The sequence below is a fragment of the Nerophis ophidion genome, linkage group LG03 (assembly GCF_033978795.1).
Source record: "Nerophis ophidion isolate RoL-2023_Sa linkage group LG03, RoL_Noph_v1.0, whole genome shotgun sequence".
Taxonomy (NCBI): domain Eukaryota; kingdom Metazoa; phylum Chordata; class Actinopteri; order Syngnathiformes; family Syngnathidae; genus Nerophis; species Nerophis ophidion.
Genome location: NC_084613.1, coordinates 30,327,820 through 30,341,839, shown reverse-complemented (window position 1 = coordinate 30,341,839; position 14,020 = coordinate 30,327,820). Strand labels below are relative to the sequence as shown.

The following is a 14,020-nucleotide window of genomic DNA, read 5'->3' as shown; positions in this document are numbered from 1 at the left end:
ACGGTCTCGGTAAAGAATATCAAAGTTGACCCCTCTTTTCTAAATGAACGTCGTTGTCTACATTCCACGCCAAAGTTGCTTATGTCTTTGCGTTTGCATCACTGCGTCCCTCCTGCATTGGATAGGAGGCCGATTTATAAAAATAATTAAAAAAAAGCCATGCGAGGGCCACATCTTCTCCTGCATGGATGCAGTTAGATGCATGCAGCAAGGGGAAGACTCCTCCATCTCTGTCCCTGGGATGTCTCTCTCCAGTCTCAAAGTGGAAATGCCACAAGACAGGGAGGCTGCTGGAGCCATGACCAGTTATGTAAGTGTACGACCGGCTACCTGTTTCCTAGCAACTCCGCTCGGCGTGTACAGTCGGGCTGTTGTCGTTGCGTTTAGTTTTTTTGTAGTGTCACTTCAGTCTTGTCAAGCGCGCATGTTTCTTTGTTTATTTTGCAGCGCACGCAGCAGCTAATTGGGAATGATGGCTGTTTTCCATACACGCCTCTTTCAGAATGGACGCTCCTCTGTCTAAGCCTCAGAAGGGTCAACCATGTTTACCACACCGCCCCAATCTTTTTGCCCCGCTGATGTTGACCCCGCAAACTTGTACTGGCTGCTCCACCATCTTCACATTCATTAGGTTTTCATGCTGCTGTCAAAGGAGGATCTGTTTCTGGCACGTCCCATCAGGACGTGGGAAAAAAGATGCTTTCGAGAGCAAAGTATCAGCGACCGGCATGCTCTTGAACAGAGGTCTCAGATACGAGGGGCAATTGCGGCCCATGAGACGTTATTTCGCGGCCCCCACCTTAATATGAATGCGGCCTGCAAGTTTTATATGTATGGCGCTTGACAGAGTTGTGTTATTTGGGTCCAAAATGGTCTATCAACATTCTGGGTTGCCTACCCCTGCGTTAGTGGAAAAGCGGCAAATCAGTAAATGATAAATGGGTTGTACTTGTATAGCGCTTTTCTACCTTTTTAAGGAACTCAAAGCACTTTGACACTATTTCCACATTCACCCATTCACACACACACATTCACACACTGATGGTGGGAGCTGCCATACAAGGACCAAACCAGAACCCATCACGAGCAAGGGTGAAGTGTCTTGCTCAAGGACGAAACGGACGTGATGAGATTGGTAGAAGGTGGGGATCGAACCAGGAACCCTCAGGTTGCTGGCACGGCCACTCTACCAACCGCGCTACACCATCCCCTGAACACAGGGGCACCCTGACGTGTCATGTTAAACCCGCTCGACATCCATTGCTTTCCTCCTCTCCAAGGTTCTCATAGTCATCATTGTCACCGACGTCCCACTGGGTGTGAGTTTTCCTTGCCCTTATGTGGGCCTACCGAGGATGTCGTAGTGGTTTGTGCAGCCCTTTGAGACACTAGTGATTTAGGGCTATATAAGTAAACATTGATTGATTGATTGATTGATTATTTGCACAAGGTATACAATTTGAAACATCTTTATACAACTAGACATGCTGAGGAGTATGCAAACATTTTTTTTAAAGAAATCTTTTCTCGCGGCCCAGCCTCATCCAGACTCTGCGTCCAGTGGCCCCCAGGTAAATTGAGCTTGAGACCCCTGCTTTTCAATGTAGTAGAATTCAAGAAGACAAATTATAAGATGATCATTCTAAATTGTATTATTGTGGGTTGAGTTTGCTTTTTGGTACCCGTACCAAAATGTATTTCAATACTTTCCAATACTTTTCAACATTAGGGGAACCACAAAAATATTTCACTTTTGGCTTTATTTTAAAGGGGAACATTATCACCAGACCTATGTAATCGTCAATATATACCTTGATTTTTCAGAAAAAAGACCATATGTTTTTTTAACTGATTTCCGAACTCTAAAAGGGGGAATTTAGCGATTAAAACGCCTTTCAATTGTTCGCTGTCGGAGCAATGACCTTTCACCCGTGACGTCACAACAGGAAGCAATCCGCCATTTTCTCAAACACATTACACACACCAAGTCAAATCAGCTCTGTTATTTTCCGTTTTTTCGACTGTTTTCCGTAGCTTGGAGACATCATGCCACGTCGGTGTGTTGTCGGAGGGTGTAACAACACGATCAGGGACGGATTCAATTTGACTTACGTGGAGTGTGCTAATCAGACATATCAATGGTCACGGCATACTAATCTATGCTAACATGCTATTTAGGCTAGCTGTTTGTACATATTACATCATTATGCCTCATTTGTAGCTATATTTGCATTCAGCCTTTCCCTCCACCCACATTTAATGCCAAACAAACACATACCAATCGACGGATTCAAGTTGCACCAGTGGTCCAAAGATGCGAAAGTCCCTCGTTTGTTTTGTTCTGTCGTAGCATCACTACCGACGATAGCGATGCTACGACAGGGATGTGTGGATATCCAGCGACACTCAAAGCAGATGCATTTCCAACGATAAAGTCAACAAAATCACAAAGGTGAGTTTTGTTGATGTTATTGACTTATGTGCTAATCAGACATATCTGCGCATGGCATGACTGCAAGCTAATTGATGCTAACATGCTATTTAGGCTAGCTGTATGTACATATTGACATCATTATGCCTCATTTGTAGCTATATTTGCATCCAAACTTTCCCTCCACCCACATTTAATGCCTAACAAACACATACCAATCGACGGATTCAAGTTGCACCAGTTGTCAAAAGATGCAATCGTTGGTTAGAAGGCGATCGCCGAATTCGTCCTCGTTGCCGTGGTCTGTCGTGATATGGCTCAATAGCTTCAGTTTCTTCTTCAATTTCGTTTTCGCTATCTGCCTCCACACTCCAACCATCCGTTTCAATACATGCGCAATCTGTTGAATCGCTTAAGCCGCTGAAATCCGAGTCTGAATCCGAGCTAATTTCGCTATATCTTTCTGTTCTATCCGCCATGTTTGTTTGTATTGGCATCACGCAGTGACGTCACAGGAATATGGATGGGTGGATATAGCGATGGTGAAAATCAGGCACTTTGAAGCAGTTTTTCGTGATATTGCGTAATGGGTAAAATTTTGAAAAAAACTTCGAAAAATAAAATAAGCCACTGGGAACTTATTTTTATTGGTTTTAACCCTTCTGAAATTGTGATAATGTTCCCCTTTAACAATAAAAATGATGATACATCAAAACAGGGGTGTCAAAAGTGAACAGGTTTTTAGCCGGCCTGCGGGATGAGTTTGCTAAGTATAAAAATGAACCTGACATTTTTTAATGAAATAATCTGCTGTTCTAAATGTGTCCACTGGATGTCACAATAACAATTCTTTGTATCTTTGTATTCTTTGTATCATGATGTTAGTGCACCAGTCGAGGAAAATGATCAAACTACATAAATAACAAACTGTAATTTGATTTTGATATAATTTTTTTTAACTTGATAGATTGAAAATGAACACCAATGAGTTGACTGATCAACATTATTACATTATTTATTCAGAAAGTAAAAATAATGACAAATAAAGATACAATACTATTAACCGCAACATGTAAGTGTAAAAACAACAACAACAACAACAACAACAACAACAACAACAACAACAAAACAAGGACAAAGAAAACAATCTAAAGTTGTCTTTATTTTGAAGCTATTGTGCCGTTATTTTACCAGTCCGGCCCACTTGGGAGTAGATTTTTCTTCATGTGGCCCCCGATCTAAAATGAGTTTGACACACCTGCATTAAACATGAGTTTCTTGTTGCAATTAAAAAACAATTTAGTCACTAAATAAGATAGTGATCATTGTTGACCACTTCTTTGAGTATTAAGTAAGCAAACGGGTTACAAAGGCTCCTAATTTGGCTGCTGACATATACAGGAACACATTGTGTCATTTTTTGATTCCGAAAATTATGAAGAAAAAGAGGTAAAAAAATGAATGGATTATTAATTTACCTAATCCTTTAATGTTGTTATCTGCTTACTTTCTGTTTTAAAATGTTCTATCTACACTTCTGTTAAAATGTAATAATCACTTATTCTTTTGTAGTTTGGATGCTGTACATTAGTTTTGGATGATTCCACAAATGTAGTTATCAATCAAATACCAAGTAGTTAGGGGATCATACATTGGTCATAATTAAAATTCTCCTGTGTCCTGGGACGTATTTCTTGACTTAATAGGCTCCAGCACCACCCCCGACCCCGAAAAGGACAAGCGATAGAAAATGGATGGAAGGATAATTAATATAAAAAGGACAAAAGATTTTGTGATAATGGAAAATTTGGATGTAATCATTGTAGTAGCGACTATATACGGCTCTTCTACTTGACATAACAGTTGATATTTGTATTTGTTTACATTCAGCAGCACTAGCTTGCTCTATCCTCAACCTGCAGGGATGATACTTAAAAGAAAACCAGTTTATTTGTTGCCATCGACGTGAGAATTTTCTACTGAGAAGTAGTTAAAACACGGTGGAACGACGTTAGCCGCTAGCCAGCTATGTTTTAAATCTGTGTTTATAGCTTTACCTTTATTGTTAATTTTTAAGTCAAAATATGTCCATTCTCCCTCTTCTTTCTTCACACTGTTTTTGCTTGTAAGTGCTCTGTGTGTGTTGACTCACATGCACCTGGGCTCACATAGACAGCAATGTCACCACGGCGCGCCATCGTGTACATAAACAAAAAAAGGTATTTTTTAAAGGCAGTATAGTACTGTCTTCAATTCATTAGCACGCTGTGCTTTATTAGTTGTGTTGCTAAGTCATCTATTTATAATGTTACAAAAAGGATAGTGCCGTTTACATTAATATCAATAACAAAATATCAAATATGTTTTTCATATTCACACTGCCGATCAACATTTTTAAGTATGTCTAAACATTTGAGTGGTACATTCTAACATTATTTTCTATCAATGTTGTTGTAAACTTAGCAATGGTCCAGAAGTATTCGGTCACTTTTTAAATTATTTTGCTTTTGCTTTGTACACCTTTTTAAACAACCACCATGAATTTGAAATATATAAATCAATTTTTTTTTTTTAAGTCAGCATGTGATAGCAGTGTTGAATGTTAGCTTAGTTCAAGAGGTTTGACCAAAAATACATATTTATGTACAATTTAGGAGTTACCACTACAGAGGCATTATTTCAGGGGTTTCAAAACTTTTTCTACAAAGGTGCGGATATTGAAAAGTCAAAACTAGCGTCGGCAAGAAATGTATATAATTTATATATAATGTATATAAATGTATATAATTTATATATATCAATATATATATACATGTATATATATATATATACACACATGTATATATATAGCTCGGCATAGCTCGGTTGGTAGAGTGGCCGTGCCGGCAACTTGAGGGTTGCAGGTTCGATTCCCGCTTCTGCCATCCTAGTCACTGCCGTTGTGTCCTTGGGCAAGACACTTTACCCACCTGCTCCCAGTGCCACCCACACTGGTTTAAAAATGTAACTTAGATATTGGGTTTCACTATGTAAAAGCGCTTTGAGTCGCTAGAGAAAAGCGCTATATAAATATAATTCACTTATATATATCCATCCATCCATCCATTTTCTACCGCTTATTCCCTTTCGGGGTCGCGGGGGGCGCCGGCGCCTATCTCAGCTACAATCGGGCGGAAGGCGGGGTACACCCTGGACAAGTCGCCACCTCATCGCAGGGCCAACACAGATAGACAGACAACATTCACACTCACATTCAAACACTAGGGCCAATTTAGTGTTGCCAATCAACCTATCCCCAGGTGCATGTCTTTGGAAGTGGGAGGAAGCCGGAGATATATTTATATGTATGTATGGATGTATGTATGTATGTATGTATGTATATATATATATATATATATATATATATATATATATATATATATATATATATATATATATATATATGTATATATATATATATATATATATATATATATATATATATATATATATATATATATGTAAATATATACATACATACATATAAATGTATGTATATATATATATATATATATATATATATATATATATATATATATATACATATATATATATATATATACATACATACATATAAATGTATATATATATATATATATATATATATATTTACATATTATACATATATATACACATGTATATATATATTAATATATTTCATATACATCTATATATTAAGCTACAAAACTTGATTTGTGCTTTTTGTTATAGTTGACAAAGCATATAAATATTAGTTATTAGTATAAACATTTCGTGTTTTTTCTCAATGCATTACATCTTTTTTCTTAATTCTTTTGTTTGATTTTATTAAATATTTTTCCATATGCGGCGGGCCAACACAAAACTGCAGCTCTGTGGGTCGCATTTTGGACACCCCTGCAATATTTAAACAATATCCATTTCATTTTCAGTGATTGAATTGACATAATTGTAAATATATCAATCTGTTTTAATACATGTAATGTTCATAGGTTACATATACTTCAAATGATTTACATTTAGGTGTTAAAACAGTGCGTATATTTTCAGTGTGGTTTCAGACACACTCAGTGTTATAATGTTGCTTTAATGCCTAAATGCTAAAAGGCTTATTTTTGCTACAGCTCTGGCATTAAAGCTGAAAGTCTACACTTTAACTACATGCTGAATGATTGGATTTATTCAATGGTTGATTGATTTCTATTCCGTACAATACATCGTAAAAAACGGTTGTTGTCCAAGTACAGTGGCTGTATTTACAAACAACCGCGAAGAATGCTCAGTATCAAAATTGGGGTTAAATTTGAAGTACCTGTCAAATGTTTGGATTTATTTGTTGCTTTAAATGAGGTGTTCTAAAACTTTTGACTGGTCATGTATGAATCATTTAACTTTGTGCACATTATATTCATATTACAAGTTTGCTATCCCTATTTATGGCTTTGCACTGTGACTCATAATGTACAATAATACTGAATTTCCATAACATATTCCATTCCCTTGTATATATTTCTATAGTAAATATTCAGAGATGTGTATGCACACAAAAAAAAAAGTAAAAACTGTGGCAAACAAATGGTAAATAGTAACAGTAAAATCTAAAATATTTTATCACAGGAGTAAGTTGTAATTTCTACAAACCTATAAATCAAAGAGCCTGATTTACTATGGTTATCGTATTTAGAAAACACTATGAAAGTGTAAAAAACAATGTACAATACATTCACAAATACTGTCATGTCACAAATATGCAAATACTCTAAAATGTATGGTGTTATAATTATTCATTTTAAACCAAATATTTTGCAGAGTGTACATTTAAATTTACAGCATGCTTTACTTGTTTAGGGGTTTGTGTTAAAGCATTAGCCCTGTTCACTTTTGGCTAACAACATGTTGTCAGACAAGGACTTGGACTTGGGTTGTTTCTATGACGCAAAGGATAGTTGGCACAAGCGAAACGTCAACATGAGTACATTTTTATTTAATAAACTAGAAAACTGAAAAAAGGCAAACAAAGGGCGCGCACAATGGCGGAGAACAAAAACTGGGCTGTGAAACAAAAGACTAGCACAGAGGCTATAACTATAAACACAAAACAAAAACACTTGCACTGTGGCATGAATAGCAAAACTTACGTGGCGTGGAAAAAACGAACAGCATGGAATGGCATGAAGGAGTTGAGGTATACGTGGGTAAAATGAAGTTGCCAGACTGAACACTTGACAACTGTGACTTAAATAATAGCTATGATAATGATTAACAGGTGTGAGAACTGAGGACTGGGGCGTGACTTGGAGACAAGGTGGAAACTAATGAGTAGTCATGGTAACAAAAACAAACCAGGAAGTGCAAAACAGGAACTGAGTGTCCAAAAAACAAAACCGAACATGACCAAAACAAAACTTGATCCATAGGCGTGACAGTTTTATTTTATTTTTGTGGCAAGTTGTTTCAGTCATTAAGGATTATGTCTCTGTGCTTCATTGTAAACTACATGGAACCGAACCACTCTGTGTGTTTAATGTGTTGGAACTTGTCGCAAGCAGATATTTAACAGATACGTACCATTTTTAATTTGTAATAGCTTCCTTGAAGGAGCATGTTGCGGAAGGCCATGTTGTGAGTTGTCCAGTGAAAGGTTGTACAATTACTGTCAAGTTAAAATCCTCATGTACTGCTCACATGTCTCGGAAGCACAGGTATTTTGCAAATTCTAGTTTTGGTGACAGGTTGGCGCAGTGGTTAGCATTAGTGCCTCACAGCAAGAAAGTCCTAATTTCAATTCCTGGGCTCGAGGTCTCTGTGTGTGGAGTTTGCATGTTCTCCCTGTGACTGCACATGTTCTCTTTGGGTACTCCGGCTTCCTCCCACATCTGAAGACATTCACCTTGATATAGGCTGATTGGCAACACTAAAATTGGCCCTAATTTGTTGTACGGTGAATTCCTGGTAACTACAGCCGCTGGTATTTTACAGAAAATTCTATAGGTTTTTTTGTAAACAGGTTAACACTATATAATTGTTTTCATAGTCATTTACCGTAAGCAAAAGAGTTATTAACAGTATAATTAACGGATTTCACATCACATACCGTAATGTCCTACACGTCATGACTGTATTTATACGGCGAGTTCCTGGCAACCACAGCTGCCGGTATTTCACCGTAAATCGTGCTCATTTTTTTTTTTTAAACAGTGTATACTCATTTAGAATGCTCTTTTTATTGTACATTTGTAGGCTCTAGAACATTTTAAAATGTAAAAAAATAATTAAACAATACATTTTTTTTGTTTTTCACTATTTCACAATAAAAACAACACATTCTGCTATTTTCTTATTGCCATTTCCAGTTAAAAAGTATATCTTATTAATGCATACAAAATGACTTTAATTGGAAATGTGTAATCTATGTTGTTTTTGTAAATTATTTAGTTCTTCAACTATTCCACGATGAAGTTCGCACAACAAAACACGGAAACTCTGCTTCTTTCTACTCCTTTTTGGACATGATGTACCATATTATAACTATATCTGCATGTTCGAAATAAATCACACTGCACGTGTCCTACTTCCATCCGTTTGTTCCATTGGAAAAAATGAAATCAAAACCGTGTTGCATTTACTTCCGAACCTATTCTGAGAAGTGCATGTGACGCAGGTGAGCTCATGCCATTGGCACATCGACATGAGTCAACACTTCTGCTCCCTCCCAGTTTGGCCTGCCTTTCCCCCACTGCATCATTCTTATAGGATGCAAATACATGTTGCCATAGAAACCTTGAGCTCCCTTGCCCCCCTCGGACCTATTCGGATAAATAAAATGTAGATATTAAAGTAGGGGCCGGGAACCTTTTTGGCTGAGAGAGCCGTGAAAGCCAGATATTTCAAAATGTATTTCCGTGAGAGCCATGAATACAACTAAATACGTGCATTTTTAAGTAAGACCAACATTTTTACAGTATAATAAGTTTCTTACTATTTTTAATAACATTGTTATTTCACAGCTAACCAATAATAAATGAAATACTTTACCATTAATGCGACTTCTTGATCAGGTGCGATAGAGAATGGATGGTGGGATTAAAACGCATGAGAATGTTTTATAATTTGAACGTTATTTTTAACACTGTTATTACCAGTGGAATTATTCATTACTTATCGTGTTAAGCAATGTCAGCTAAGATTTATCTGAGAGCCAGATGCAGTCATCAGAAGAGCCACATCTGGCTCTAGAGCCATAGGTTCCCTACCCCTGCTCTAGAGCCATAGGTTCCCTATACCCCTGCATTAAAGTGTAAAACACGAGGAAAGAGTGCAGCCTTTTTTGTTTACACTCTTTATATTCTAATTTGTTGCATTCGGCTTCATCAGCACAAAGACACGTGTTCTCAGAACTGACTTTTGGACATACTGTATGTGGTTATTCTCAAATATAAACCAAAAATGTTGGCCTTTCAAGAGAGGAAATATGGCAAACCGTAATAAAAACTCACAAATAGATCTTTTTTTTCAATAAATGAGCAAATGATGACTTATTTTGGCATGCTTTAGGTATAAAACCATTGATGCATCAAGATACAAAAGTGCGTTTGGCAGTATATAATTATTATTTTGGTAACACTTTAGTATGGGGAACACATATTCACCATTAATTAGTTGATTTCAACATGCAAGTTAGTTACATATTGGCTCTTAATTAGTCATTATTAAGTACTTAATAATGCCTTCTTCTGCATGGCCTTATTATACAACCAGTAAGCCATTAACTAAGGGTCTTCCCTCAATAACCTCAGCCTTAACCCTTATATGTTCCCGAGTGTCCAAATAACTCTAAATTAAGTATTTGCTATTTAGACTAAGTTCCCCATACTTAAGTGTTACCATTAATTCTTCCAATGACTTCAAAATATCCTGTATTGTTTTATATAATCTGTGTCTTAAATAAAGTACATTTCAAAATGACACTGTCAAACATGATACTTCAAATTAACCTATTAGTGTCCTTTTATATTACACGTGCTTTAACACGCGGTGGCGCCGTTGAGCCCACAACTTTATCTTTCCAACCTAAAAATATCCCAAAAATCTAAAGTAAAAAACAACAACAGCAAAAAAATACTCAACAACACACAAAAAAAGAAGTGACCGATATACTGCAAATCCTTAAAATTACAGATTGGACATTTAAATTTTGACATGATACAATTAACAAGTGTATTAGCATTTAAAATCCGTTATTTTCGCAGCAAGCATGCAAAGAGGAGACTGCAGCTGTGCTATCATTAGGTGTTAATATTGTTACCTCATCATTAATGCCATGCATGGATTACATAACGTGCAAGGCAAGGCAAGCAACCTGCAACCTCCTTCTTTTTTTTTTTTTTTTTGCCCAATTTTCAGATCATTATGCACGAAATAAAGCAACAATAAATCATGCATTTGCAGAAGGAAGCGAGTTTAAAGACACGATGACACGTGCAACACAGTGTGGTGTGCGTGTGCGTGTGTGTGTGTTTGTGTGTGCGCGCGCACCTGCTTCTCCAAACACTCCTTGGCCGACAGCGAGGGTTTGGGCGAAGGAGCCCTGTCGCATATGCATCCCTCCAACAGGTACAATCCAGATGGCCGAGAGCTGGACTCGTTCTCGAAATAAAAGAGCATGTTTTGCAAGAGCGCAAACCACTTTGTGTGCCATTTGGTGTTGTCCGAGCTCTTCTTGCTCAAGCACCCCCTCCTTGTGCCGTCCTTCCTCGCCAAAAGCCCCAAGTAGGTGACATGGCCATCATTCAACCGGATTCCCTTCTGCATCTTTTGGGGGGGTTGGGGTGGGGGGTGGGTTGAGGAGACTTCTGCGAGCGGCTTACACGGTCCTTACATCATTCCTCTCCCACCCCCCCCAAAAAAATAAAAAAATACAAAATAAAAAAGATTCCCCGAAAGGCACGTTTAAAAGGAGCAGCGGCATCCTAAAAAGAAGTGGCTGCAGGTCTGCATCGTCCACTGGTTGGTGACAGGAGACCCGAGTCGAGGAGGGGTGATGCGTGTGTGTCGAGGACAAGAAGAAGATCTCCAGAAAGCAGCAGGATGGATGCTGAGAGAGGCAGAGCTGGCTCAGGTCACGTGACGCATGCATTGGGGAAGCAGATTTCAGCACCTTGGACAGGGACCACTCCACAATATCCCGCACCCACACTGGAGTCCTCCCCTCCACTCCCCTCCCCTTCCCTCCCCTCCCTCACCTGCAACATCCGACCAGACAATTGTCCACTGCTTCTCCTAATCGATATAGGACATATAGTCTATGTCAGTGGTTCTCAAATGGGGGTACGCGTACCCCTGGGGGTAATTGAAGGTATGCCAAGGGGTACGTGAGATTTAAAAAAAATATATATATACAAATAGCAAGAATTCAAAAATCCTTTATAAATATACTTATTGAATAATACTTGAACAAAATATTAATGTAAGTTCATAAACTGTGAAAAGAAATGCAACAATGCCAATTGTCTCATTGTATTTTTATAATAATTGTTGCGATCCGTGACTTGGATCTTCACATGTTTGTTTTTCCATCTTTGTTTCATTCTCCGTCTAACCCGTTTATTTCCTGTTTTGTCCATCCCTATGGTTACTCATTAGTTCACCTGCTACACTCGTACCGCACACCTGCTTCAGTTAATCACCCTCCTTTATAAGCCAGCCTTTTCTGTTCGGTCTTCCTCGGATCCTAATTTGCCAACGCGCAACAGTGACGACTCTCATCATTCTTCGTATGTATTTTCTCGCTAGCTCTTATGCTAAGCCACTTTATATTCCAGCTTTCATGCTGAATGTTTTTGTTTACTCTTTTGTGTCCTCGTGCAAAGTTTTAGTTTTCCTTGTGTTTATCCTAGCTTTCACGCTAGCGTCTTTTGTTTGCCTTTTCTCTTTACACCAGTGTTTTTGTTCCCAGCCTTCTATTATTTAATAAATACCTTTATATCTTACCTTTGGTGTGTTCTGCTTTGACGCATCCACGGGAAAACAACACCGGCATTACCATACCGAAGAGGAGTCTTCACAATAATAATAATAATAATAATAGAACTTTTTCAAAACCGGTTACGGGTTTGAGAAGCTCCTTCTGACGTCAGGGAGAAGGCCTTAAGATGTATTTTAAAAAATCGATTAATAATATTTACAGTACAGGCCAAAAGTTTGGACACACTTTCTCATTCAATGTGTTTTCTTTATTTTCATGACTATTTACATTGTAGATTGTCACTGAAGGCATCACAACTATGAATGAACACATGTGGAGTTATGTACTTTACAAAAAAAAAGGCGAAATAACTGAAAACATGCTTTATATTCTAGTTTCTTCAAAATAGCCACCCTTTGCGCTGATTACTGTTTTGCCCACTCTTGGCATTCTCTTGATGAACTTCAACAGCGAGTCACTTGAAATGGTTTTCACTTCACAGGTGTGCTTAAAGCGCAACGAGAGAATGCCAAGAGTGTGCAAATCAGTAATCAGCGCAAAGGGTGGCTATTTTGAAGAAGCATCCAGTTTTAGCGACCAAAGTCTTTTTAGACGACTAAGTTTTTGATGCATCACCAGGCAACAGCGCGCAAATAATAGGCTATGTGTAATATATGAATATATAGTTTGATTCCGAAGAAATAAATTGAAAATTGTTAAATAGATAGAAAATTGTTAAAGGACCGGAATTGACGATGTGGTGCATTTGCTTACATGTGAGTTGAAGAATAAAGCTAACGTAGATCCACGCTGATGTCCGCGTTTCCTCTACTTAACAGCCATTAAATAATTAGAACCCTCCCAAATATATTACACTATATACATCCATTCATACATCATATTACTTACATTTATTTTCATGTAAAAACAAACAAACAAACAAAAAAAAACCCCAACATTTTTTAGGTGTGGCAACTTTTATTTTATTTTGTAGAAGTAGCGACTTCCTACCGGTCAACTTTCTTTGATTTCATTATATCACACTGTGCATGCAAGTGACGTCAAAGCCACATTGGGGCCCCACTGGGGCCACTTTGTGATCACATTCTCATTTAGTCTGATAAAAATCACAATTTACTTGCAATGTAAACAAAGTCTTTTGAATTTTCAGTGTTCATGTTAAAGTTTAAGTTAAAGTACCCATGATTGTCACACACACACTAGGTGTGGCCAAATTATCCTCTGCATTTGACCCATCACCCTTGATCACCCCCTGGGAGGTGAGGGGAGCAGTGAGAAGCAGCTGTGGCCGCGCCCGGAAATAATTTTTGGGTGATTTAAACCCTAATTCCAACCCTGAGTGTCCAGCAGGGAGGTAATGGGTCCCATATTCATAATAGTTAAAGGTAAAGTCCCAACGATAGTCACACACACACTGGGTGTGTTGAAATTATCCTCTGCATTTGACCCTTACCCATGTTCACCCCCTGGGAGGTAAGGGTGGCAGTGAGCAGCAGCGGTAGCCGCGCTCCGAAATTATTTGGTGATTTAATGTTAGGGTACAGGGGGAAGAAGACGGCAAAGAATGCAGGATGTCGTTTAGCTCT

At 38.0% G+C, this 14,020-nt stretch overlaps 1 protein-coding gene across 2 annotated transcripts in view; it reads right to left on the bottom strand.

The window, feature by feature from the left end:
• rasgrf1 (Ras protein specific guanine nucleotide releasing factor 1) overlaps positions 1-11,571 on the bottom strand; it is an 81,311-nt gene extending 69,740 nt beyond the window's left edge. Inside the window, exon 1 of one of the 2 annotated variants that reach the window (XM_061894816.1) lies at positions 10,985-11,571. In XM_061894816.1, the coding sequence (XP_061750800.1) occupies positions 10,985-11,260 (276 nt within the window). In that variant the 5' untranslated portion in view covers positions 11,261-11,571. The remainder of the gene's footprint in view (positions 1-10,984) is intronic. The other variant, XM_061894817.1, reaches the window with a different exon arrangement.
• Between the last annotated feature and the right edge of the window lie 2,449 nt (positions 11,572-14,020).